A 27,987-nucleotide genomic window follows, 5' to 3' on the forward strand; every position below is an offset into this window, starting at 1 on the left:
ATAAAAGGAAAGAAAAGAAAGAAAGCTGAATCTTGGTCACTGAGTAACTTCCAGGTCTATCTTCCGAAGCAAGCTGCCCTTTGAAGTAAACCTCACAGGGCCACTTATTAGTGTGTAGGCTAAATCACATGAGTCAGACTGTGACCAATTATTTTGATCCATACATGCTTTCCTTTCAAGATTGTGGAAGATGTTAATGTCTTAAATTATTTGATTCTGACAGTAAATAATGACAACAATTGAGTTTTTAATGATATAGGGACTCATGTAGCGACTACAGCTTCAATTCAGCTCCCCCAAATTGTTAATTAGGCTACATCCTAAATACAGTTTAATGTGCATAGGTATGAAATCACACACAATCTCACAACTTTGTTGAAAAAATGTTTAATTTGTCTTTTCAGTGAGCAGAAAGTGCAGTTTTTTTTTTTTTTAGCAAATACAACAAAAACGAGTAAATGAATACATTTCACACAAAACATTTTAATATTTCATATATAGCTTATCAGTAAAAAAACACAAAACACACAAAATTAAAAAAATAAAGATAATACAATTCAGTGCAAAGCCTTAATTTAACAGACAAACCAGTGTTTCCTAACAATCACATATCTAAAAGACCAAATTCAAGGCACTAGGGTGGATCCTCCATGATTGCATTTAATTTCTTTATCTAAATGTCATTTATTAAGCGAAAGGGGTATTGCAACCGCTGTGAGAAAAAGAGAGCCGAGTCAAAAGGCAAAGCTCTTGATCTACTGGTCAGTCTTTGTAGCTACCCTAGCCTATGGTCATGAGCCATGGAACATGACTGTAAAAATGAGGTTTAATTAGCATTTTCATGGAGCAGAAAAGTGCTTTTTTTTTTTTTAGCAAAAGAAAAAATGAAAACATTTCAAATAAAACACTTTATTGTTTGACCTAAGTTCAAGTGGCAGACGAAGGACTAGGTGGAGAGATTATATGTCCAGTCTGGCCTATAGGAACATCCCGGTATTCCCCAGTCAGGGTCACCTTTCCCCGGCAAATTTGGCTGCGAAAAGCGGCTGGGCCTTGACGACTTGCCATAACTTATGGAACCATGAATTCTTCTCTTTACCTAAATTTCCACAGTGACTCATTTCCAGTGATCACACACACTTGATTGCATTTGTTGCTACCAAGGGTGGAAACTGAGGGTTTCTTTGTCTATTATTAAAATTGGTTTGATGATCTAAAACTTTCGAATGTGACAAAAACTCTTTATCAAACGCCTTTGAGTGCCATTTTAGTCTAAAGTGCTGAGAATTTGTCGAATTTAGTCTTACTCTCAAACTTAAGAGTAGCTTTTTATCAATTTTTCATCATCATATTTTTAAGCCTAAAAAGCTGGAAAAGCATAATAGGTCACCTATAATGAATTGGAGAGATTAGATTATCCCAATGTGTATATTTTGTATTATTTTGTAGATTATTGTCAAAATATTATTGGATATACACTCCCATCGACTATTCGTCTATTGACTGAGACATTTCTATATTTTTGGATAAGGCATTCCATTCAGCGATTGGTCATATAGACGAGTGATGTCATCTAAAATTGTTTTTACGGCACATAGTACTGAGACTTAAGTTTCAGTCCTACACTTCGCTACTAGTGTGAATAACTACATTTTAAGTACAGGTTTCAGCAAAGAATTGTTTTTACTCATAAGTCAACTCTTAGCAATGTTCTTAGGAGTAAATCTAAGAAGCTTGACAAATACAACTTAACATAATCTTACTCTTTTAACCATCCCGCCCCTCCCACCCAGTTTGACAAACTTTTTCACTGAAGCAACATTATGAATAAAAAAAAGCACAGGACTGCAGTGCATTGACCATAAAAAACAGCAGCAGGACTTCTATGTTCCATTCCATTAACAATAATAAGCAAACATACATGATTTAATCAATTACCAGTTAATTACCCTTCTCAAGTTAAAAACCCATCCCTATACTGTCCTGTTTGGATTCACTTCACTTCAACATTGCCCAAAGCAGTGGTTCTTTTTTCCATGTATGTTCTCATTGTCATCCTTAAATGTTGAGACAGTCGTTCCAAAAACCTCTAGAAATGCAGTGGACAACTTGCTTATTTACATACTTTTAACGATACAATACAAATTACTTAATTAATCCCAAGAGTGAAATTCATTTGTCTGTCAGCTCATCTACCATTTGCAGAGGAATTAAGAAGCCTGACAACTGTAGGTACAAATCCACCACCATCAATTTCATTTTTTTTCATGGTTTTCAAAGTCAAGTTTTCAATGTCTACCCACTGTCAATCTGTTGTAATGGTAGATTGGTTGATATTTGCAGAAACTTCAGATCATGAGAACACCATCCAATTTCTTGAGGTCATGATTGTTCGGGCGTGAGTTCTTGTTGCCTGGACCATTATGCTGAAGAAAAAATAACAGATGTGTTACTTTCTTTATTCAATGATTTTTAAAAATGTATTTTTTGTGTATTTAATATCACTTGAAGGCATTTTTGGAAATCGCTTTTGGTTATTCAACAAAGACACTTACCAGAGACACCGGAGTCCCCTGACCCTGCGGAGGAAAGAAAAGGCATTTTGTTATGTATGAACATAGTGTATGTTCAGGAATCAGGAATAAATAGTAAACACATAGCAGACCTTTTCTGGGCGAGACTGGCCATATCTAAGCATATCACTAATTTGGATCTAATAATTGAGAACCCTCTCCATATTAATGAGGTCAGAATGAACAACAATACTGCATGGTTACCTGTGCTGGGATTAAGGGGTTTAGTTTGCTCTCCAGAGTTGGAACTGCCTGTAGACTTGGAGTCAGGACAACTGGGCTTCTTCCCTACACAAACACATACACAAAGGATAAAATGGTGACACATCAGAGAACTGTGCCTAACACCAGGTCAGTGGGTCTAACATATTTTTAAACCAGTTTGGCTCATTTTATTAGCGAGATATGCAAAGCGGTTAGCGGTTATGTTCAGAGTTTCATCCTAAAATCGGCTATAAACCTCGGCTCAGCTCAGTTTATGAAGGGTAAGAAAGGTCTTTCCTGTTCAATGATTGACAGGACTATGAATCAATATGAACTCTAACATCCATGATAAAATAATGACTGACCTTTGAACCAAATGACCACCTACATTGTGTTGCAATTTATTGAGAGGTGTTTATTACCTCCTCCATAATCCACAGATATAAGTGAGGTGGATAAAAATTAAGCATCTGAGATTTATGGCTCATTTCAGTGAACATCATAGTATTTATTCTAGTCATTTCATCAGACTGCTTTAGTTTCGGCTTTATACTGACCACTGTGTGTACACTTACCAAGTTTGCCTGTCTTAAACAACACAGCCAGCACAACAACAGCAACAACAACCAAGAGGACCACCACACCCGCAGCTACACCAATGACTGCTCCGTTTCCTCCAGACTCTGCATCAAGAAGTATGTGATCTAAAACACAAAAAACATTCAAGATTAAGATATATATATATATATATATATTTTAAAACTCTCAACTGAAGGTAAACCTAGATTCTCCTTCATGGACATCTACTAGTCTTGAGTGTTCTGGCTTTGGACATATATTTAAAGCAGAAGTAAGCGATCCGGTCGTTTTGGCTAATGCTGCGTTCCAGGCAGGCTTTTGAAACCGCAAATTACAGCTTCAAGTCACAACTTACGACTTTGTAGCGTTCCAGGCAACCCACTCGTGTTTTTCCGACCGGTTTTACCTGTGAAAGTCACTATAACGGCCACTCGTAACTTCCGACCCGTGAACTCGTACCAGATCGAACTGGTACGACTTCACAGGTCGGAAAAACACGAGTTACGAGTTGCCTTGAACGCACCATAACGTCTTGTCAGCCGATGGAGTTAGCAGCCCCCGCCCTCGTCATGGATCTATTGGTCCTCGTCCCTACGTCACCACATTCACGCACATCACTTGGCTGCACACACAGCCCTGCATGCCGTTCTCTCTCCTCATTGGATAAAACTTGTAGGATACGAGAAAAGTTTTCTCCTCGGCTCAGAGCAGAGCAGAGGGACTGAGAGACCCGTGTTTCAGACCAAACACTCTATGTAAGTGATTGCTGTCGGAAGATATAACTATTTAAGACTTATATTAACACAAAAATATCGCTTACTTCTGCTTTAATATTGTATTGTAAACCTAATTTACATCACAGTTCTTATCATCTTCAATACAGAAATGTTAACATATGCAAACAGTATGAACAATGTTCTTACCCCACGACTTCTTAACATCTACTCCTGAAGCCTTATGGATGATTTCACAGGTGAATGCAGACTTGTCACTTCTCAAAATCTCCACACTGTCTCTCCTCTGGAAGGTGTCATCTCCATTTGGACGAACACCTGAGGATTTTAATCCATCTTCGATCTCAACGATACGCCCGTTTCTTTTGATCTGCAGTGTGATTTCTTTTGGGAGGAAACCAGTTGCCAGGCACGTCAAAACGACATTGGTCTTAACCTTTGAGCTCTTTGCAAGCAGGTAGATCTCAGGTTTAGCTGCAAAGAGAAAACATCAAGATCACGGTTTTTGAATATGGTGTTCCCTCAAGTTTGATTATGATTTGGGTTCCAACACGGATTCTAGGTCTTACGTTCCTTAACAAATCTAATAGTTATGGAAATGGCCATAAGTAGACAACCTTGTGGATGTCCAAGTTAAGTTACCAAATTCATAATTAATTGTTAGAGAAATCTTTCTTACAGGCAGCCTTCAGCTGTTTCTCTCCATAACTCATGAACTTGGTCAACCAATCCATGCACTCATTCTCCAGGTAGCCTTTGGTGTATTCTTTCAGGACCTGGACATTGTCCCACTTCCTCTTGGTCTCCAGAGCTGCAGTATTTGGAGCCACCCAGACAGAGTTGGCGTCATCGAAGGACAGGAAGTTGTCTCCATCATAGCTGTACATGTCCATGCCACGAACGAACTTTAACTTGCCGTCGGGCTGAACTTCACCCTCACAGCCGTGCATCCACTGAAGGACATGGATGTCTATGGGACAGAGCAGTAAGACATATTTTTAACAACAAAAAAACACATATACATATACATTAATAATTATAATAAGATGACGCAGAGGTTTGCTGGTTAAACATTGAGAGAAATCACCAACAGGACACATTACAAGATCTCAAAAAACATTATTGGTTTCAATAAATGTGGCAAAACAATTGAGCAAATAAGCACCATTACGTACAGTATTCCTATGTTTCACACATCTTACCTGTTTCATTCTGTCTCATTCGATCCATCAGGATTTTAATGTTGACTTTGAACCACTGTTGCTTGCTCTGGCGGGACTGCGTGCCTTTCTCCCAGTAATCAGCCTCAAGCTTCTCTTTCATCCATGGCTGCTTGGGAACTTTCTTCTGGTGCTCACTGTCAAAGTAGTCGATCAACTTGTCGTCCATCAGACCCATGGCTGTGAAATCATGGATACCAGGGAGTCCGACTGGTTTGGAGAGGGCCGTGTAGATGTAGGAAAGGGAATGTTTTTCTGGAAATCACACAGGAAGAACAGAAAAATATATTTATTACACAAGGTCTATCTATCAGGACTAATAGATTTGATTCACTGGTTTTGGATGAACATTTAAGTATTTTTTTCCGAAAATGCATCCAAATATTTAGGCTCTGGTTGAATTAAAACACTTGACACTTGCCTTTAAGGTTTTAATCAATGAGCAATCGTCGAACATCGAATGGAAAGTTAAAACTATTCAAACATTTACCTCACCGAGTGCCACAGAATGAGGAAACCAAAGTTATGATTGTGACCTGTTATAAGAATATGTCAACAATGCTGTCTGTGCACTTCAGCAACATTCAAAGGGCGGCGTTCCTAAATCGAGCCAAAGACTACAGGACAGTGTAATGGCGTTGCGTTTTCCATGTGTACTTGAAACACCTACAACGACTTAGTAAAATTAGTTTCCAGTTTAAATTAATAAGTAGTGATAACTTGAACGCACAGAGAATGTATTTTTAAAAAAACGTTTCTATTAATCATCTGGTACCAATGAAGCTAACACAACTTATAGGCTAAGAGTCATAAGAGATATCTCAACAATGCTGTCCATCCACCTCAGCGACAGTCAAAGGGTGGTGTTTTGAAGTCGAGCCAAAGACCTCAACAGCATGTAATGGCGTTGCATTTCCTTGTGTGGGCTTCTCGGAAAACACCTAGAACGGCTAACGTAACCTCTTAAAGATTCAGGTTCCAGTTGAAATCAATAAGTAGTGATCATTTGAGAACATAGAAAATAAAATAAAAAAACATAAACAAAATTAAATACATTTTATAATAATTTCTATTAAAGAGACCCCGAGGAGTTTGCTTTTGGTTATAAAAGAGTCTCATATAAATATGGATGAATCTACACCCACACTTTCCAAAACTCCTCGTATAGGACCAAATTTACATCTGATACACCAGTCATCATTCTGCTACAAGATTGCTTCAAAACACTTTTAAATGTTTATCCATATTGTCTTCACTTGATGTGTATAATGGATAGTTGAAATCAACTTTAACAGACAACTTTTTTTTTTGATATTCCACCAATTACTTTTGTAAATCCTCAAGCAAACAAAAAACAACCCATGCTTTCCACTGTGGTAATATAATACATTTCTTATCCAACATATTCTTGTTTTAGATTTAATATTTAGAAAGGCGAAATGAGCTCCATCAAAGAGACTAATTATGACCGCGTTGCGCTGGTTTCATTTGCAACATCCAGGGCCGTTGCTAGGAATTCTGGGCCCTCTTAAAGAATACTAAAGTGGGCCCCTCCCCCTAACTTTTCCTTTTTTTTTTCTTAGACTACATATGTATTATCGTTTTTATTTAGCCTTCTTTGTTTTGATGCTAATGCAGCATTACACTGCAAAAACTCAAGTATCTTAGCAAGAATATTTGTCTTATTTCTAGTCAAAATGTAATTTCTAGTCAAAACAAATCTCATTCTACTTAAAATAAGACACATCATATTAAAAGTAGCTTGTTTTTAGACACTTTTTACTTCTTTCAAGCATATTTTCACTTGGAATAAGTAGAAAAAATCTGATAGTGGAGCAAGTTTTTCTTCCTTATTACAAGCACAAAAACCTTACTTTCACTGGCAGATTTTTCTATTTATTGTGAATTTAAGTGAAAATTATCTAAATACAAGTTAATTTTTAGGTAATGAGTATTATTTTAAGTGGAAAGAGATTAGTTTTGACTAGAAATGAGACATTTGGACAAGAAATAAGACAAATATTCTTGGAAAGATGTTGAGTTTTTACAGTGTACTATGAGTATTAGTCAGGGTCTTACGCAGAATAAATCAGTCATACAAAGATTAGACTACTGGGGTTTTTTATGGGCCCCACTGGGCGCTGGGCCCCTAGAGTTATCATCACCTTTCTCCCCTATTGAGAGTGAGGAGTCACGTGCCTATGGTCGGCCATGATGGAAGGAGACGCTATCGGTTGCCAGGGGCAACACATCAGAACATCACAGAGACGGACTAAATTCTAGCTCTTTTTTGCGCCAACAGATCAACAAATTACTAGAAAGAATAAGGAGAAAGTAAATCACTGGAGCAGTTTTTAACACAGCAGTGATTTCCGGCATTGTAAAACAGTAAATTACGGAGTAGACGATTTTGTTTTGCCCATAGACTAGTATGGCTTTTGCCACCGGAATCCTTCCATCATGGCGGAGAAGGGGGGCGGGGCTCTGACATGGATGTATTAGGGCTCTGAGCTGTGACGACAACTCCTCACTCTTTGAGATTATTTTCACATTTATTCGATTAAATTCCTCTTCTCTGGCTGTTTAATGTACCAGGAGGACTACTTAGGCTACACATTTCAAAACGAGTCAACAACTTATCGTCGATATAATTACACTCTCAACTCAAAAACAAAGCAGAAGTCTGAATTTATAAAGACGTCACAACAACAGCCGTTTACTTTCACTTTTAACGTGACGCACTTTAACATTAATGTGGCCAAAAAGTCTTCACTTACCGCTGTTTACCGTCATTCCTGTCCCGAGAAGGACAAAGATTGCGATGGAAAACATCATGATGACCAGAATAGCGTCTCTTTACTCCTTCTAAAACTCTTTTTTTGTTGTTTACCCGACCCCAGGTCAGGGATCTTTACTCCGTGTTCGTTTCCTGCTTTTCCGTCTGTTTGGTGCGTTCAATGTCGCTCGTAAAGTGAAACTCTTCTAAAGACGCCTCCCACTTTCAACGACTTATTTTATATTTTATTTTTGCTAGATGGATTATATCATCCGTTTTAATCATCTAAGTTCTTTATTGTTATTGCTCAGTTGTGGTCACAGCTTCTCAAATGCTTTTTAAAAAAACCCAAATGACATTAAAAGGTTGCTTCTCTCTCTCTTTTATTGTTCAAGATGAGCTACAGTATGACAGGATAATAGAGACAACAGAACCAGACAATAATCAAACAAGACGACAACATGAATAAAAAATAATAATAAAATAGCCTATAATAAAGTTGGAGGCAGAATTGGTGGCACTCTCAGGATGGTGAGAGGAGAGCAGTAGTATGTGAAGACGGTTTGGAGACACTGGGATTTGGAGACCGCAGGACTGAGACTTGTTTCTAAAAAGAAGAAGGAGCTGGTGAGCTCATCGTGTCATGTGTCGTGTGGGTTGTTGTGGGCTACTTGAGCATTTAGTAAATCATGTGATCTAATTCAGGTTAATTCAGGTGGGTATTAAAAAACCATGTGATTGAAATGTAAGTTAAAATATCATATATTTAATATCATGTGGGTTAAAAGTATAGTTACACAGCTTCAATACGCAGCTTCAATTCAGCTTGCCCAAATTGTTTACATCCTAAATATAGTTTAATGTGCATGTCCTTCTTCTCTGGAGGAGAGTCAGCGAGACTAAATGTGCATAGGCATGAAATCACACACAATGTCACAACTTTGTTGAAAATAATGTTTAATTTGTCTTTTCAGCAAGCAGAAAATCTTTAAGTGTGTCGTTTTGTTAGCAAATACAACAAAAATGAAAGAGTAAATGAATACATTTCACACAAAACACTTTTATATTTCATAGCTTATGAGTAAAAAAAATACAATTCAGTCCAAAGCTCTAATTTAACGTACAGTACAACCCAGTGTTTCCTACTGTAACAATCACATATTTTGAAACCAAATTCAAGGCACTAGAGTGATCATCCATGATTGCACTTAATTTCTTCTTTTATTCTTATATCTGAATCTCATTTACTAAGGAGTCAGAATGAAACTGGAGCGAGAGCGGTATTGCAATCGCTGTACTACACAGTCATAACAAAAAGAGAGCCGAGTCAAAAGAGACAAAGCTCTTGATCTATCGGTCAGTACCTACCCTCACCTATGGTGATGAGCCATGGAACATGACTGTAAAAATGAGGTTTAATTTGTATTTTCATGGAGCAGAAAAGTGCATTTATATAGCAAAAGAAAAAATGAAAAAGAATAAATGAAAACATTTCACACAAAACACTTTCATGTTTGACCTGAGTTCAAGTGGAAGACCAAGGACTAGGTGTAGAGATTATACGTCCAGTCTGGCCTAGGAACATCCCGGTATCCCCCAGTCAGGGTCACCTTTCCCCGGCCAGTTTGGCTGTGGAAAGCGGCCGGGCCGGGACGACTTGCCGTAACTGATGGAACCGTGAATTCTTCTCTCTACCTAAAATTCCACAGTGATATCAAAGACCCATTCCCAGTGATCACAAACACTTGATTGCATTTGTTGCCACCGAGGGTGGAAAATTACTGAGGTTTTCTTTGTCTATTATTAAAATTGGTTTGATGATCTGAAACATTTAAGTGTGACAAATATGCAAAAACTCTATATACTCTATATTAAACTGTACATACCAGGGGCGGTATTTATCAAGCGTCTCAGAGTGCCATTTTAGTCTTAAGTGCCGAGAATTTGCAGAATTAAGTCCTACTCTCAAATTTAAGAATAAAAGCTATTTATCAACTTTTTCCGAGTAAAAGAATCACTCCTACTCCCCCAGATATTTAAGAGACCTTGAGGGATGTCCTAAGTGGTTAGGAGATGCGTGCAAATCTTCGAGGAGTGGAAGGACGGTCTGGCTTTGTCTGATTCAGTTGATCGAATGATATCGTTTGGACACAGCGGGTATCAATTCATGTCACAGATTTAATAAGGGACGTCATCTCACAAATTACCTTGCACAGCAGAACTTTCATGGCAGAATGCTTCGATTTATCGTCACTAGAATAATGCAACAATGTAACACTGAATTAAAGAGGACCTATTATGCTTATTTCAGGGGCTTTTAATGTAACATTGGACCCCAGTGGAGCACTATTAAAAGTTTCGATTGATAAAAAACTCCATACTTATGGCATACAAGCTGTCTGTATACTCCTTCACTCTTTCTCTTTTCTGCTTTGCTCTGAAACTCTCGGATTCATCTTTTTCTTTGGCCTTTGTTTTAAGCGGTTTCTCTAGTGGTCCCTGCCCTAGTAGCCCCAGACTTATTCTTCTTTTTCTTAGACTTTGTTTTAAGCGAGGGAGAGAGAGGGTAGCTTGATCGACACATCACGATCCAATTGACTACAACGTGACATTGTACGTGATTGGATGGTGTTTTTTAAGGCTTGTTCGTTCCCTAGGCAAGTTTTTTTTTTTTCATTTTTGTGAAAAAGCCTTTATTTACTCAGTTGCAATCGGGTATCGGGTTTTAAGAGGATTTCTAAAAATGATCCAGAATAAGATCTCCAACCCAACCTTTAACTATTGACTGAGATATATACTGAAGATATATTCTTGGATAAGGGATTCCATTCAGCGATTCAGTCCTACACTTCGCTAAGAGTGTGAACAACTAAGTGCAGGTTTCAGCAAAGAATTGTTTTTACTCATGAGTCAACCCTTGATAAATACAGCCCCAGGACTTTGAGCCCTTATTGTAACATAATCTTACTATTTTAACCACCCCACCCCACCCACCATCCCTTTTTTTTTTTACTGAAGCAATATGATGAATAAAAACCTGCGAAGCACAGGACAATCTTGTTTAAGAAGCAGTACATCAGCCATAAAAAAACAGCAGTTGTCTACACTACAAGCATTTTTTTTTTCAGACCATGACTTCCATGTTCCATTCCATTAACAAAAATAAGCAAAAATACAAGAATTCTTCAAAAGTCAATTACCTTTCTCAAGTTAAAAACCTATCCCCTATACTGTCCTGTTTGGATTCACTTTACTTCATTGCGCAAAGTTCTTTTTTCTTTTTCTCATTGTCATTCTTAAATGTTGAGACAGTCGTTCCAAAAACCTCTAGAAATGCAGTGGACAACTTGCTTATTTAGATACTTTGTTCTTTTTGACTGTTCTTGACTTGATTGTTCTTTTTGACACCACCAATTAATTTTCATCATTTTCAAAGTCCCCTTTTCAATGTCTACCCACTGTCAATCTGTTGTATTGGTAGATTGGTTGGTATTTGCAGAAACTTTTCTTGAGGTCATGATTGTTCGGGCTTGAGTTCTTGTTGCCTGGACCATTATGCTAAAGAAAAATTAACAATATTAATGAAGTCAGAATGAACAATAATACCTTATTATTTAATACAGTATTCAATTAACACTGCATGGTTACCTTAATTAAGGGGTCGAGTTAGCTCTCCACAGTTGGAACTGCCTGTAGACAAGTCAGAATCACTGGGCTTCTTCCCTACACAAAAGGATAAAATGGTGACACATCAGAAAACTCTGGCTGACACCGGGTCAGTGGGACTAAAATATTGGCTCATTTTATTTCTCCTAATGTAAAAGCTGCCACTCAAAACAACAACAACAAAAACCTAACAAATACACAAACAAACAGACTGAATGTGAATATACAGGTGGGTCTCCAGCCAGACTCGGATAAAATTAGAGCTGGGGCCTGTGTCCATGTGGTGTTTTACAGGTTGGGATGTATTTTTTCCCTGTGTAATATTTCTGTGCTGGTCTTTTATATCTACTAATATTAAAATGTGAATTAATCTGCTGCTGTAAATATTCCCCATGGGCCATGTAGTGCAACATCTCCTCGTCTTCGAGTGATAAAAGGAAAAAGGCTAAAGGAAATCCTTTAGTAAAATCCTATGTCTGAACCAAATAACCACCTACATTGTATTGCAATTTATTAAGAGGTGTTCATTACCTCCTCCATAATCCACAGATATAAGTGAGGTGGATAAAAATAAACATCTGTGATTTATGGCTCATTTTTAGTGAACATCATTAATTTTGCAATGGTGTAGTATTTATTCTAGTCATTTCATCAGACTCCTTTAGTTTCGGCTTCATACTGACCACTGTGTGTACACTTACCAAGTTTGCCTGTCTTAAACAACACAATCAACACGACAACAGCAACAACAACCAAGAGGACCATCACAACCGCAACTGCACCGATGACAGCTCCATTTCCTTCAGACTCTACATCAAAAACTACGTGATCTAAAACACAGAAAACATTCACATTAGTTTCATGTTCAGTTTCCTTCACTCAACATCATTTCTATTTGATAGACTCAATGTAATATATGATATGCTATGGATGTGTAGCTCTTAAGTGAGGGTGATGCTAATATTTCATGACAAAAATTATGTACATATATATGTGTCTCCTCTGTATGCACTCCCATCTGCCGACTGTGTGACACAGAAAAATTGATCCAATCCTATTCAAGTAAGACATTGTTATCTCCTGGGAAGATTAGAGTTACTGTGGTGCACCACGAGCCAAACCAAAAGACAAATTTATGGTTTTAGTCTGCTCAATAAAGAAACACATCTGGTTGTCTAACCTGGGCCTTTTTAGTATAGGTTTGGTTCATTAACCTGCTGATAACCTGTCTTTTTTGTCGAATTCTTGGTAAGTCACTGTCACTGATAGAAATTATGGTTAAGATCTAGTGTTGAGTGTTCTGGCTTTGGACATACATTCAACATTTGTTGGTGGGGTCATTTAAATCAACTTTTCAGACATTACAGACATGTTGTCAGTATATTCTGCAATAATGTCCATATTGCATACCTGAGTTACATTACAGTTCTTATCATCTTAAATACAAAAATGTACATGCACACAGTAAGAAGAATGTTCTTACCCCATGACTCCGTAACATCTACTCCTGAAGCCTTATGGGTGATTTCACAGGTGAATGCAGACTTGTCATTCCTCAGAATCTCCACGCTGTCTCTCTTCTGGAAGGTGCCATCTTCATTTGGACGAACACCTGAGGATTTTAATCCATCTTCGATCTCAACGATACGGCCGTTCCTTTTGATCTGCAGTGTGATTTCTTTTGGGAGGAAACCAGTTGCCAGGCACGTCAAAACGACATTGGTCTTAACCTTTGAGCTCTTTCCAAACAGGTGGATCTGAGGTGGAGCTGCAAAGAGAAAACATAAAGTGAGTTCCTGTTTGGATCCCTTCATTACTTTTATTTCAACTATTCTTTATTTTCATATCTTTTCCAAAACATTTTTTTCAAGATCATGGTTTTTGAATATGGTGTTCCCTCAAGTTCGATTATGATTCGCGTTCCAACATGGATTTTAGGTCTTGCGTTCCTTAACAAATATAATAGTTACGAAAATGGCCATAAAGCTTTACATGTTAAGTCAATGCAAACGAGCGATTGAGCTGTTAATCGCTCAGGCGAAAAATCGTTGGGGCTCCGAACGACAGCGACCGAGTCGCTCGAGATGAGAAATCCCAACTCTCCGGCTGTCAGTCGCTCGTTGCTCAGCGCTGATTGGCTGCCATAATCCCGGTGGTGCCGGTGTAAACAGAGACACATGGCAGTGGGCATGACGTCATCAAAGCGAAAATGCGAGTCTGTGGCTCTGTGGGTTAGGGTTAGGGCAAATTGATGAGCGAATGCAGCTGAGCGACGGAGCGGTTTTTTTTCCGGAGCGATACGAGCGATAGCGACAAAAATAAAAGGTCCGGTGTGAACGCACCTTAAATAGACAAACTTGTGGAATATCCTAGTAATTTATCATTAATTGACAGAGAAATCTTTCTTACAGGCAGCCTTCAGTTGTTTCTCTCCATAACTCATGAACTTGGTCAACCAATCCATGCACTCATTCTCCAGGTAGCCTTTGGTGTATTCTTTCAAGACCTGGACATTGTCCCACTTCCTCTTGGTCTCCAGAGCTGCACTATTTGGAGCCACCCAGACAGAGTTGGCGTCATCGAAGGACAAGAAATTGTCTCCATCATAGCTGTACATGTCCATGCCACGAACGAACTTTAACTTGCCGTCGGGCTGAACATCACCCTCACAGCCGTGCATCCACTGAAGGACATGGATGTCTATGGGACAGAACAGTAAGACACATTTTGAACAACAAAGAAACACACAGATACATACATTACAAAATTTCATAAAAACAACATTGGTTTTAATAAACGTAGCAGAAGTTACAATTGAAACATAAACAGACGATCCTAACCCCTCACATTGCCCACATCTTACCTGTTTCATTCTGTCTCATTCGATCCATCAGGATTTTAATGTTGACTTTGAACCACTGCTGCTTGCTCTGGCGGGACTGTGTGCCTTTATCCCAGTAATCAGCCTCAAGCTTCTCCTTCATCCATGGCTGCTTGGGAACTTTCTTCTGGTGCTCACTGTCAAAGTAGTCGATCAACCTGTCGTCCATCAGACCCATGGCTGTGAAATCATGGATACCAGGGAGTTCGACTGGTTTGGAGAGGGCCGTGTAGATGTAGGTGAGGGAATGTTTCTCTGGAAATCACACAGGAAGAACAGATGAATATTTATAACAACACAATGTCTATCAGGACTAATAGATTTGATTCACAGGCTTTGGATGAACACTTAAGTATATTTTCTACCACCTGTGAAAGTGGTACATCTAAATATTTACGCTCTGGATGAATAAAAAAAAACTTGACACTTTCCTTTGAGATTGTCAAACATTGAATGAAATTTTTAAAATAGTCCCACCTTTATCTCACCAGGCTCATCAAACTAAATGGTAAGACCTATTGATTTGAAGCTTTGGGTTATTCTTTACAGACATTTTTAATTTTACCAAAATACTGACCGGAACCATTATTGTCTAAATTACAGAAGCTAAGCTAACTGGCATTTTACCCAATCCCGTATGTTTTAATAGGAAATTGGTCATTTTTTAATAAGAAGCCAAATTTTGATGGTTTGGATTCACTTTCGTTTGTCTTTGTCAAATTTACCGCATTAGGCCATAACACATCCGTGTTCTTTTCGAATCATCGCACAGGAAGTTTGTGGTGTGAAGTTAGATGAAATGTGTTCTTTACCTTCAAGAGAGTACATAAATTAGCTGTTTGTTAGTCTACTACGGCATCGAAATGAGATATTTGCCTTCAGAACCAATAACAAATATGCAATGATGCATTTAAAAAGGCTATTTGAGTACTTGAGGGTCTTTAAATTATTGTTTTTTCTAAAAATAATTATTCATTAATTATTTATACAATTTCAAAATCTTGTTTAACTTTCAAACATCTAAATCACTGTCGCAAGCTCCTGCTACAGATAAGAGCACGTTGTGTTGGTTTCGTTTGTAGCACCGACATGTTGGTTTGATGAATATTTTCGCATTTATTCGATTAAATTTCCCTTGGCTGTTTTATTTAGCCTACCAGAACTACGTGATGAATACACATTACATAACCAATCAACAATTTATCGTTGATATTAAAATTCTCAAATCAAAAAACAAAGCAGAAGCATGAATTTTTTAAGACGTCACAACTGCCGTTTACTTTCATTTATAACCTAATGCACATTAACGTGGCCAAAAAGTCTTCACTTACCGCTGTTTACCGTCAATCCTGTCCCGAGAAGGACAAAGATTGCGGTGAAAAACTTCATGATGATCAGAACAGAGTCTCTTTAATCCTTCTAAAACTCTTTTTTGTCGTTTTACCCGACCCCAGCCAGGTCCGGGCTCTTTTCTGTGTCCGCCCGCGATACTCGACGGTCTGTTTCCTGCTTCTTCTTCCTCTTTGTTCCGTTTTATGGCGGTTGCGAAACATTCGTTGCATTAGTTTCCTGCTTCACTGTCGACTGCCTCGTGCATTCAATGTTGCTCGCAAAGTTAAATTCCACTGAAGACGCCTCCCATGATCTTTATTATTATTTTGATCGTATTCATAAATTGTTTTCTTTCTTGTGGAATATGTTATTTGTGCCTATAACATCTTAAGTTTTTAGATTCTTTTTTTTTTTAAGTAGCCTGTATTTTTTTGGCTTTTCATGCCTTTATTCGATAGTACAGTTGAGAGGGACAGGAAATGAGGAGGCATTCTGACATTAAATAGTTTTTCAAGTTATTACATTAAGTCAAAAACTACCTTTATTGATGGACATTGGATTGAGCGGCCGTTCATGCTGCTATGGACCAGGCCTGAGCCGCGCCACGCCACTGTTGTGATTGCTGCTAATACCGGAGACATTGGGGCTGCGGGTCGTCAGCCAGCGGAGTGAGTCACCGTGGCCACTGGGGCCGTGGGTCGTCGTCAGCAGGGCCGCGGGTTGTCACCACAGCGGTGCGGCTGGAGCAACTGGCCATCACCGTGGCCATTGGGGCCGTGGGTGATCTTAAGTTTGATTCATACCCCACTCCATGGATTAATGATCTCATTGAGCACCTAGGGAAAGCAAAATACTTGACCACGAGTGACCTCTGCAAAGGCTATGGCAGGTGCCCATGACCCAGCAGTCTTGGAAGCTGACAGCATTCAGAATTCCTGGGGGCTTTTCCAGTTTAATTTTTTACTGTTTGGGTTTCATGGTGCGCGTGCTACGTTTCAAAGATTGATGGACCAGGCCCTGTGGGTTCCTACTTTACATGTGCATATCTTGATGACATTGTCATCTACAGCACCTGGGAGGAGCATTTGGGACACCTTAAAGGATAATTTCCATTTTTTTACAACCTGGACCTTATTTCTAGCATAAAATACGAACATTTACTCACCCAGATAACTTTGGTGTCATTTTGACGAAATTAGCCCCCGAGCGGCGCGTTTCCGTATAATGCGAGAACACGGGGCACGCAATGCAGCCTCTAAATAACACATTATCCGCTGCAAAACTCGTTCATTTCGCCAATATTTTGTTATGATACACTAGTGCTATTCCCCTCCGAGCCCGTGGTGGCATGTTATCAACATCCGTGGTCTGTAGGTTGACCTACTAACCTCTGACCTGGATGATGTCATCTCCGACCGCTGCCCGGCTCATTCTGATAATAATGATTCCGCTTCGGCATTCGGGTCCATTTTTAGCGCAACTAGCCGGAGCTTTAGTGAGTCCAGGTTGAGGAGAGGAAGCCTGTGGAAGCTGAACTTCATCCAGCTGCTCATTTTGTTCTGACAAGTCAGAAACACGCAGAAATGAACCATAGCATTAGTGGTAGCAAGTTAGCCGCGCTGGGCAGCGGTCGGAGATGACATCATCCAGGTCGGAGGTTAGTAGGTCAACCTACAGGTGCAGCATGTTGATAACATGCCACCATGGGCTCGGAGGGGAATAGCACCAGCATATCATAACAAAATATTTTCGCCGCAGATAATGCGTTATATAGAGGCTGTGCTTGGGTGCCCCATGTTCTCGCATTACACGGATACGCGCAGCTCCACTGGAACTAATTCCGTCAAAACGACTCCAAATGACACCAAAGTTGTCTGGGTGAGTAAATGATCATATTTTATGCTAAAAATAGAAATAGAAATGATCATTTAAGGAGTTTCTGAAGCACCTGCAGTCAGAAAGTTTGACAATCAATCCATCAAAGAGTGTCCTCACCAGAAAAGAAACAGAATACCTGGGCCTCACCATTGGAGGTGGTTTGATAAAACCACAAGTTCACAAAGGCCATGCAATTCAATGATGTCCTCTCCCACAAACTAGGAAGCAGCTTAGATCTTTCCTTGGGATGGCTGGCTTCTACCATTGGTTCATACTGAATTTCTCAGCTAGAGCTGCTCTACTGACTGATCTCACTGGCTCAAGATGCCCCAACCACATCCAGTGGACAGTCGAGGCAGTCAGCTTTCAAAGACACTACAAACTGATGCATCTGAGAGGGGTGTTGGATCAGTGCTCCCGCAGGGACCAAAAGAGGACCACCATCCTGTGGCCTAGTTGAACATTGTTCCGCTACCCCACTGTGCAGAAGGAAGGGCCCTGGACTCTTTCAAATATTACCTCCTGGGGAGACAGTTTACCTTGGAGATAGACCACAAGGGGCTACAATGTCTGGAGAAGATGAAGGACAATAACGGGCAAATTACCTGGTGTGATGCAACCATACGGTTCACAGTACCACATCCCAGGCAAGAATAACGCCACTGCAGACTACCTCTTGTGCTGCCCCAGCGTAGAGTCTGGGTGTGGGGGGAATGGCCAGACCTGCTGTAACGGATGTGCACTCACTCACCCATAAAGGACATGCTAACCAACTTGCCAAGTGGTTGTCGACCTCTTTAGAAAGGCAAAATGAACTCAATCATTGCATAGTTTTGTTTTCAGCATCATGTTTGACAATTAGGCTACTTTCAGATTTGATTATTTCCTCTTCTTTGGCTGTGTCATTATATTCTTTAATCTCTTTAATTTTCTTCCATTTACTTTAATTTTTAACGTGACACACATTAACCTTTCCAAAAAAGTATTCACTTACCGCTGTTAACCGTCAATCCTGTCCCGAGAAGGACCAAGATCATGATGAAAGGCATTGTAATCTCAGAACAGCGCCTTTTTTTACTCTTTTTAAAACTCTTATTTTGCGTTTTTACCAGACCCCCAGGTCATGTACGCCCACCATTAACAACAGTCTGTTGTTTCCTGCGTCTGTCACCTGTCGCTCACCTGGAGACGCAGACGAGCACCTCCGAGAGATGCTGCTTGACAAAACAAAACAAAACAAATCTATGGTGTTGGAGGCGGAGCAGAGACACTAAGATGATAAGTGGAAACAAACACCAGGGAAGCGGTCGTTTTAAAGGATGAGACGTTGCTGACACACCTCACAGAAACGATCACACAGCCTACATGGTGAATGACTTAAATACTCTCAAATGTTTCAGGGGCAGTTGTGAAAAAAATAACTAGAGTTTTCATTTCGGTCATTAAATGGTTAATTAATTTCAACCAGGTTAGCTTAACAGAAACAGACTCTAAAGTGCAAGTGGTTATTTTTATTCTCAAAACCACCTTTAACCTCTAAAAAATCAATTTTATTAGATTTAGAGCTTCCATTCAGCTTTCCTCAGATTATTTACATTCTTCATATAATTACACACAATCACACAACTTTAGTGAAAATGTGTTTTATTTGTCTTATAAGTGAGCAGTGCATTTATTTTGGCAAAATAATAATAATAATAATAATAATAATAAAACAACAGAAAAACAACACTAAACCTCACATAAAACACTTTCATATTTGACCAAGAGCATGCATGTTGGTCATAGCTTGTATGTAAAGACAAAAAACAAATACAATTCAGACCAATCCTTCATTTAACACACAACCCTGTTTCATGTGTCTTAACAATCACATATCATAGATTTATTGATATTTAATGGCTCAAATTTAAGGCATTTCTTCTGTAACTAACTCCTTTATTCTACTCTCTACCTAAAATTCCTCCAAAGCACTGTGAAAGACTTATTACCAGTTATCACAAATGCTTGATTGCATTAGTTGCGGCCTAGAGTGGCACAGTCAGTTATTAGGTTTAGTATATTTTTTAGATTTTTTCAACCATCATCATTTAAAAAAATGCATTTTTGATTTACTCAGGTTGTCTTTGCATAATATTAAAATTGGTTAGATGATCTGAAACATTTCAGTGTGACAAATATGGGGGGTGGGGGGGCAAGGAAAGAAATCAGGAAGGGGGGAAATACTGTTTCACAGCACTGCCCACCCAGTTTGAAAGATCTTTTTCACAAAAGTAACATGATGAATAAATACATGTGAAGCACAGGACAGTCTAGTTTTAGAAGCAGTGCAACCACAAAAAAGATAAACCCACTTCAAACTACAAAACTTGTTCATAGGCCATGACTTCCATGTTGTAGTCCATTAACAAAAATAAACACACGTGAACTCTTCAAAAGGCACTTATTCCTCACAAGTTAAACACATCCCTACCTATACCGTCCTTTTTGTGTTCATCTAACTTCAACATTACACAAAGCAGTGGTTCTTTTTGCACTGGAAATTCACATTATCATTCCACTTAGCACTGTTCAGTAAGGTACTTGGAACATGTAGTGAGCTAAGATACAAGTTAGTCTACATAAAATGACCACACTTAACCTGGCTTAACCACACTGAAGCTACTCACTAGAAAAAATGTAACAAGTTAAGCTACAATAAAGTGACAAAAGTAGTAGACTAGTAGCCATTGCTATGTAGTGATCAATAATAAATAAATATTCTTCTGCTGGCAAAATGTCTGTGGATGTTTGATAATGTGTGTCCTTTAATGCGTGTTTGATCTCTTCACCATCAAACACGCATTCATGAAATGTCTTGGACATTCATGACATCCTCCTCTGTCACCAGGGCACAGCAGCAGAAATACCTCTCTAATTATATAATAAAATAATTAAAAAATAATATTAAAATAATTCACACTCATTCATACTAAAAACGTCTGTAACAATGTCTTCAGTGATGCAAATGTAAGCCTACTTATTTGACAAAATATTTAAGGATTATAAACATGGTAGACCTGTTGTTGTCATATTAAACACAAACAGCATTATTACTTTCCATGTTTCCAGTCCAATCTTATTCCAATACTGTTGCTCTGAAATCGCAGACGATTCACTGGCATCAGCAGAATGATGGGATGTAAAAGCTGCATTTAAGGTTTAGAAATGTCTGGGGAATTGTAGTTTGTGTGGACGTCACTGAGTTATACTGACGTTACGACCACAATACGAAATAGAAATGTAGTTGAACTAGTAGCACTGATGTAGTTTCAAATTATTTTAGAAATGCTTATTAGCTTATTTAAATACATAGTGTATAATACTGTTCACTGTCAGTAACAGACTGGTTAGTATTTGTAGAAACTTCAGATGGTGAGAACACCATTCCAATTCTTGTACAGTAGTGATGATTCTTCGGGCTTGAGTTGTTGTTGCCTGGACCATTATGCTAGAATGAAGAAAGAAAAATCAACAGATGTGTTACTTTCTTTATTGATTGTTGTTGATATTATTATGTATTTTATGTTTTGTTCATACAGCTAATATACTTACCAGGGCTAGCAGAGTCAGCACTACCGTGACCGGAGTCAGCACTACCTTTGCTGACAGAGTCAGTCGAACCTGTGCAGAGAAGAAAAGGTATTTTGGTATGTATAAATATATAGACTGTGCATGAACCACCATCATTTTGAACCCACTTCAAATCAATAAGGTGAGGATAAGCAAAACATACCTTGTTTCTTTAATACAGTTTTCAATTATGTAACACTGCATGATTACCTTTGGGTGGCTGATTGTCTCCAAAGTTGTCACTAGATGTAGAGGAATTGTCGCTAGAGGCTACACAAGCACATACAGAGAGAGAAACAATTTTTACATCTGTGTTTTTTTTTTCATTTCAGGATTCATTTATTAAAGACTGCACAACAAGTCGGCAGAATTCGCTTTCGGCACAGCATAGCAGCACATAGTTCTGTATTGGCAGAGACAGACATTCCACATACACACTATACATTATACACATTCAACTTATGAAGCTTTTCCACTAGTGCAGCATGGCGCGGCACGGCCCGCTTTTTTTGCTTTTCCACTAGCCTTAGTACCTGGTACCTGGTACCATTTTTAGTACCGCCTCGGCCCTGGTTCCAAGCGAGCCGAAGCCATACTAAAACGTGACGTCAGCCAACTGCCTTCTACCAATTGGGCAGAGCGTCGTCAGTGGAAGAGTGCGAGCACTACGTCCGACATGAGAATCAAACCCAGAAATTTCAAAAACACAGCGGCAACAGCGAGCACTGATCTGTATTGAGACTGTTGTTCCTTCACCCGAGTCAAATGATGCTGTGTGTAAAACCACACACTGTGGTCCGTAATCGAGGTGCAGACGAGTGAGTTTGGAACTGACGAGCGGATCCAAACAAGAGAGATGGACAATGCGGCCCCGCGATCGACCCCGCCCCCACTGAGGAGGTACTAGGAGAACTCAACTGTAGGGGAAAAGCACCTTAACCGAGCCGAGCCATGCCGTGCCGTGAAAGTGTAGTGGAAAAGCGCCAATAGACAAGGGTTAGTGGTGAGTAGAATTCAGTTCAGTTCAATTCATTTACACAATCCTATAGCTGAAATCATGGGCTGCCAATGTCAGTGGTTCCAAAATACTTTTAAACCAGTTTGGCCCATGTCATTTTGACTGATTTCCAATTTAACCCTGATGCAGAATAAACAACATTATTCAATGTGAGTAGATAGGTGGGTCTCCAGCCTGAAAGTAGAGTTGTGTATAAGGCCGGTGTCCATGTGGTGTTTTACAGGTTGGTGATGTACTATGCTATATTCTGTGTGAGTGCATTTCTTTGCTGATCATGGATTTCAGGACATAATTAACCTTACACTTATCTACTACTTTTGAATTTGGTTTAGACAGATTTTCAAGTTTCCTTATTTATTTTGCCACACCACTGTGCAAAACCTTTCAACTTGGAGAAATAAAGCACTTACTTAGGGGAGGCACGATAACGTATACCGTGGAAGCTGTAAATAAAATAAAACTTCGATGAACCATGTGACTGCAACATTGAATCAACTGAATTGAACAAATCAGTTTGTCACTGCACAAAAAGCAGTACAACTAAATTTAAAGTTATTCTGTTTACATGCCAATGCACAGTTCACATCATTCATACACTAGGGTTGGGCGGTAATAAGGTATACCGGTATCTTAAAATAGCAACGGTATCAGTTTCATTACAGTCATTAAAAGAAAAAAATTGCAGTGCACTCATATAGTGGTCTGAACCTACTAAATATAATGTATTTTACTGCCTAAATAATGTTTGTATGTCCAGCACCTACATGTGTGTGGTTGAGTTTCAATTTAACTCCAGTAGTTTAATGTTTTCCTTTTGGGAGATGTTTGATAATGTTGATGGATGTTAGTCGTCACGTGACAGCTCAGAGAAGAAAGAGAGGAAAAGACGGCAAGCTGTGCACATACTGTACATTAGTGAGTTAGTCCTCAAGAAAAACACAACTTCTGCAAAAACCATGGCTAGATTTGAAGCACTATGTTGCCATAGTTATCATGTGTGTCTTGTAGGCTTGTGCCGATGCTTTTTTTTTTCCTTCTTCTTTTTTTGCTGATGTTAGATCTTCTAATGTTGAACTCATTTTATAAATACAAAGTGCAGCCAAACACCAGGCTGAAGAGAGGAACAGCAGAGTGCTACTCTGACAGCTCGTCTGTGCAGCTGCAGGTGAATGGGCTGGAGAGCACAGCGCCATCTCTCTTTTTTTTTCTTTTACCAGCGCCATCCACATTTTGTAATGAGCTATTTGGTTATGCACATGTTTTTTTGTTGTTTCAGTATTCTCATGTGGTGTTTGGTAGGCTATTCCATCTCTGAACGACATGTTGGCGACTCCGTCTTCTGAGCTGTACAAAATGATTTTTGATTGGCCACGTAATACTGTATACCGCGGTTAAATGTGGAGGAGGTTTAACGGTATCAGCATTTGGATACCGCCCAATCCTATCATATACTATTGGTAACAAATAAATAAATAAATGATGATAAAAATTAAATAAAAGAAGGATAAATAAATTCAGATGCATGACTCCCACACACACTGCCGCTCTCACATATTCGTGCACTAAATATGGATTGATCCACTGCTGTAAATAAAACCCAACAAATTTAAAATGTCTCCACCAGTTTGCTTTAAACTACAGATACTTTATGTAGATCAGTAAAAAAAATGTCTTACCTTTGACGTCCATTTTCTCGCCAGCACCTGTTGTCATTGAACAAAATATTAACAAGGAAATCAAAAACTGTTATTTTAGGAATTCATGTTTTGCTTTAAAATGGATGAAATCTGTTGTAATTCTTTAAAGAAAGAAGAGATTGTGAGTTTTATGAACCTGCATCTCAATTACTGAAGAGTAAGGAAAGTCTTTCCCTTCATAATGATTGACAGGACTGCGATTCAGTGTGACTGAGATCTAAAATTAAATAACACCAGATCTTTGAATCTTATCTGATGATGAATTTATTTTATCATTTATTGATTTTTCGCCGGCTTCGTTGTAAACAAATGCACATGGGCAAGAGGAGCGTAACCAAAACAGCGGAAAAGCGAGCGGACTTGCACAGTTCCCTACTGTCTTTCTGTGTAAATATCTCATGTTACAACATGAAAACCTGCAGCTTATATTCAAGTGTGGCCTATATATGTATTTTTGTTTAAAATTTAGCTGGTGCGGCTTATACTCAGGTGCGCTCTATAGTCCAGAAAGTACGGTACATTGCAAATTATTCATACACTTTTAAAAAAAAGTAGTATTTGTTCTTGTTTTTCTGTTTGACTGTATTGGTTGTGGCTGTGTGTACCCATTATACTGACAAGTGTGTGTGCACTGCACCTACCACCGGTTTGGCGGTTCTTAAAGAACAAAGCCAGTCCAACACCAACACCAACCAAGAGAAGCACCACCACACCCGCAGCTGCACCAATGATGATTCCTTTTCCTCCAGACTCTGGATCAAAAACTACGCGATCTAAAACAGAAAACATTCACATTAGTTCTATGTTCAGTTTTCTTCATTCAACATAAATTCTAGTTGAAAGACTCAATTTACTGTCCAACTTGTATCTGATACGTAAAGGTTTGGACAACAGCAAGAAGCATTCTTACCCCACGACTTGTCAACATATACTCCTGAAGCCGCATGGGTGATTTCACAGGTGTATGTAGACTTGTCACTTCTCAAAATCTCCACACTGTCTCTCCTCTGGAAAGTTTCATCTTCATTTGGACGAACACCTGAGGATTTTAATCCATCTTCAATCTCAACGATACGGCCATTTCTTTTGATCCGCAGTATGATGTCTTTTGGGTAGAAACCGGTTGCCAGGCACGTCAAAATGACATTGGTCTGAACTTTTGAGCTCTTTGCAAACAGGTGGATCTTAGGTGGAGCTGGAAGGAGAAAACATTACGTGAGTTCCTGTTTGCATCATGTCATTATTTTTTATTTATTTCAACGAGTCTATAACTCCCTATCTTTTTGAAACAATTTCTGAAGATGATGGTTTTTGAATGCACTGTTCCCTCAAGTTTGATTATAAATTTAGTTCCTAAAAGGTCTTAAAAAGATTTGGATTTGATCAAAAAAAATTCTTACATAATGTTTGCTTATGGAAATTGTTGCCACATGGGAACCTAATAAAGTTCGTTAACAAATACAGCAATTCAGGAAATGGCCATAATTAGACAACCTTGTGGAATATCCAAGTAATAAATCATTAATTAATTGTTACTGTTTATTCAATTGTTAATATTTGGCCAATTATTCCCTCTATTATTAAGGATGGTTCCACAAATTCTATTAGTACTGAAAAGAGAATCTTTCTTACAGGCAGCCTTCAGCTGTTGCTCTCCATAACTCATGAACTTGGTCAACCAATCCATGCACTCATTCTCCAGGTAGCCTTTGGTGTATTCTTTCAGGACCTGGACATTGTCCCACTTTCTCTTGGTCTCCAGAGCTGCAGTATTTGGAGCCACCCAGACAGAGTTGGCGTCATCGAAGGCCAGGAAGTTGTCTCCATCATAGCTGTACATGTCCATGCCACGAGCAAACTTTAACTTGCCGTCGGGCTGAACTTCACCCTCACAGCCGTGCATCCACTGAAGGACATGGATGTCTATGGGACAGAGCAGTAAGACAAATTGTTGACCACAAGGAAAACCCCAAAACATACATAATATTGTATTGTAAAAACAATATTAGTTTCAATAAATGTAGCAAAAGTTGCAGTTGAAACTGGTTTCAGCAAATAAGAACTAATATTATCTTCCAACACTTTATTATTATTTATTATAATCCATCGTAATTATCCATAAAGAGTCATCAACAGATGATCCTAACCCCTCAAATCCCCACATCTTACCCGTTTCATTCTGTCTCATTCGATCCATCAGGATCTTAATGTTGACTTTGAACCACTGCTGCTTGCTCTGGCGGGACTGTGTGCCTTTATCCCAGTAATCAGCCTCAAGCTTCTCTTTCATCCATGGCTGCTTGGGAACTTTCTTCTGGTGTTCACTGTCAAAGTAGTCGATCAACCTGTCGTCCATCAGACCCATGGCTGTGAACTCGTGGATACCAGGGAGTCTGACTGGTTTTGAGAGGGCCGTGTAGATGTAGGTAAGGGAATGTATCTCTGGAAATCACACAGAAAGAACAGACAAACTTTTATAACACAAGGTCTATCAGGACAAATAGGATTGATTCACAGGTTTGGATGAGCATTTTTAAAGATCTACTTTTCTACCACCTTTGAAAGTACCTACACTTGCCTTTGAGATTTAAATTTATGAGCAACTGTTAATAAACAATGGATGAAATGTCAAAAATACTTATCAAACTAAATGTTAAGACCTAGCCTATAGGTGGGTAACTCTGGGTTATTTAGACTTGAGGGTTTTTATAATTATTGATTTTTTATTATTATTAATTTATTATTTATATAATTTTGAATGAAAATCTTGTTTAACTTTTCTGTCCTCCTCAGGGACAATCAAAGGGTGGCATAAACTGTTTTCATCATGCATTAATCTGAGTATTGTTTTCTCAAATTTTCAACCTACAAGCCCACACCTCGTCCTTTAGCTGTTATTTTGTCCTATCAACAATTCAAAGACAGTGTAAAACAACTGTTTTTCCCAAATTAGAAACTTTAACCATCTTTTTTTCTTCAAGAAAACTAGGCTATTCAAACTTGAATTAGCCTAGTTGCTGGGCAAGCATTAGGCTCTCGACTGAAAAGTCCATTAGTCTAAAATATTACATTTCATAATCTTTTTGTTTTTAACTTTGTACCAGAGGGTTTACTGTAATTTTACAACAAAAAAGTCAATATACGTATATTGTACAAAGTAGCCATTTGCTTACACTCAATATGAACACGAGTGTGTGAGTGTTTGGTTTGGCTATTTATAGGTTACATATAACGTTGATAATATCATGTTTCAACCATGTGATCCAATGATATGATATCATAACATAGCTAATTCAACCTTTCATGACTTTACATTTTAGTTCACAGTGTGAATAAGCTTCACAACGGGCTAAACAACAGGAAACGACAGCTGATTATGTTCGGAAGGGAGAGGTCTGATGATGAGGGAGGTAACATAGCAGTAGCTGAACAAACCGTTAGTTCGCTGTGACTGTAAACTGGTGTAAAATGGAGGTGAAGCGTCTCTGTTTAGTTTCGTTTTCTCAAAGTGACCGACTCGACGGCGGTGAAGAACTTACCACCTACAGCTGGCTCCAAGGTCTGCCACAATATCGACAGAAACAGAAATATCCAGGCCGTCGGTCGATTCATGGTTGTCAAACGAGGAAAAACTCCGTTACAAAAATGAAAACAATCGAGGACAGACGTCTGTTTACAGCCGAGAGGAGAAGTGCGCCACTAACCCACAGCCCCAGCGCGCGCCTACAGTGGTGCAGTGCGTGCGTGCGTGCGTGGCGGCGGCCTACCCCAGACACTGTTGATAGTTTGTCTGCGCGCCACGACCAATCAAATAATT

General features: G+C 38.9%; 2 protein-coding genes across 6 annotated transcripts; both read right to left on the reverse strand.

The window, feature by feature from the left end:
• Positions 1 to 1,361: 1,361 nt before the first annotated feature.
• Positions 1,362 to 27,915, reverse strand: LOC310993511 (H-2 class I histocompatibility antigen, Q10 alpha chain-like). 5 transcript variants are annotated; one of them, XR_014595738.1, is made up of 11 exons: positions 27,710 to 27,915; positions 26,340 to 26,612; positions 25,803 to 26,093; positions 25,081 to 25,365; positions 24,812 to 24,943; positions 24,150 to 24,176; positions 22,884 to 22,916; positions 21,666 to 21,725; positions 21,438 to 21,506; positions 19,835 to 21,333; positions 19,340 to 19,673 (listed from the first exon to the last, which is right to left on the reverse strand). XR_014595738.1 is itself a non-coding variant. In XM_083981874.1 (10 exons), exons 1-10 carry the CDS (start codon positions 27,780 to 27,782, stop codon positions 21,329 to 21,331), a joined length of 1,248 nt encoding a protein of 415 aa, XP_083838000.1. In that variant the 5' UTR covers positions 27,783 to 27,915; the 3' UTR covers positions 19,340 to 21,328. The 5 variants fall into 5 exon arrangements, 3 of the variants coding, with proteins under 3 accessions (XP_083838002.1, XP_083838000.1, XP_083838001.1); XM_083981874.1 differs by having other exon boundaries at positions 19,340 to 21,333; XM_083981875.1 differs by lacking the exon at positions 22,884 to 22,916 and having other exon boundaries at positions 19,340 to 21,333.
• Positions 2,629 to 8,258, reverse strand: LOC310993898 (H-2 class I histocompatibility antigen, Q10 alpha chain-like; the record flags this gene model as incomplete). Its single annotated transcript, XM_083982372.1, has 6 exons — positions 8,088 to 8,258; positions 5,293 to 5,565; positions 4,770 to 5,060; positions 4,280 to 4,564; positions 3,353 to 3,481; positions 2,629 to 2,861 (listed from the first exon to the last, which is right to left on the reverse strand). Exons 1-6 carry the CDS (start codon positions 8,143 to 8,145, stop codon positions 2,629 to 2,631), a joined length of 1,269 nt encoding a protein of 422 aa, XP_083838498.1. The 5' UTR covers positions 8,146 to 8,258.
• Positions 27,916 to 27,987: the final 72 nt, after the last annotated feature.

This window comes from Trachurus trachurus, assembly GCF_905171665.1.
Source record: "Trachurus trachurus genome assembly, chromosome: 11".
NCBI lineage: Eukaryota > Metazoa > Chordata > Actinopteri > Carangiformes > Carangidae > Trachurus > Trachurus trachurus.

Coding starts and splice junctions, on each gene's coding strand:
- LOC310993511 (XM_083981874.1), bottom strand. CDS start 27,782: ATGAATCGACCGACGGCCTGGATATTTCTGTTTCTGTCGATATTGTGG. Junction 26,613..27,709: donor CTTGGAGCCAGCTGTAGGTG/GTAAGTTCTTCA, acceptor TGTGATTTCCAG/AGATACATTCCCTTACCTAC. Junction 24,177..24,811: donor TAAGAACCGCCAAACCGGTG/GTAGGTGCAGTG, acceptor CAATGACAACAG/GTGCTGGCGAGAAAATGGAC.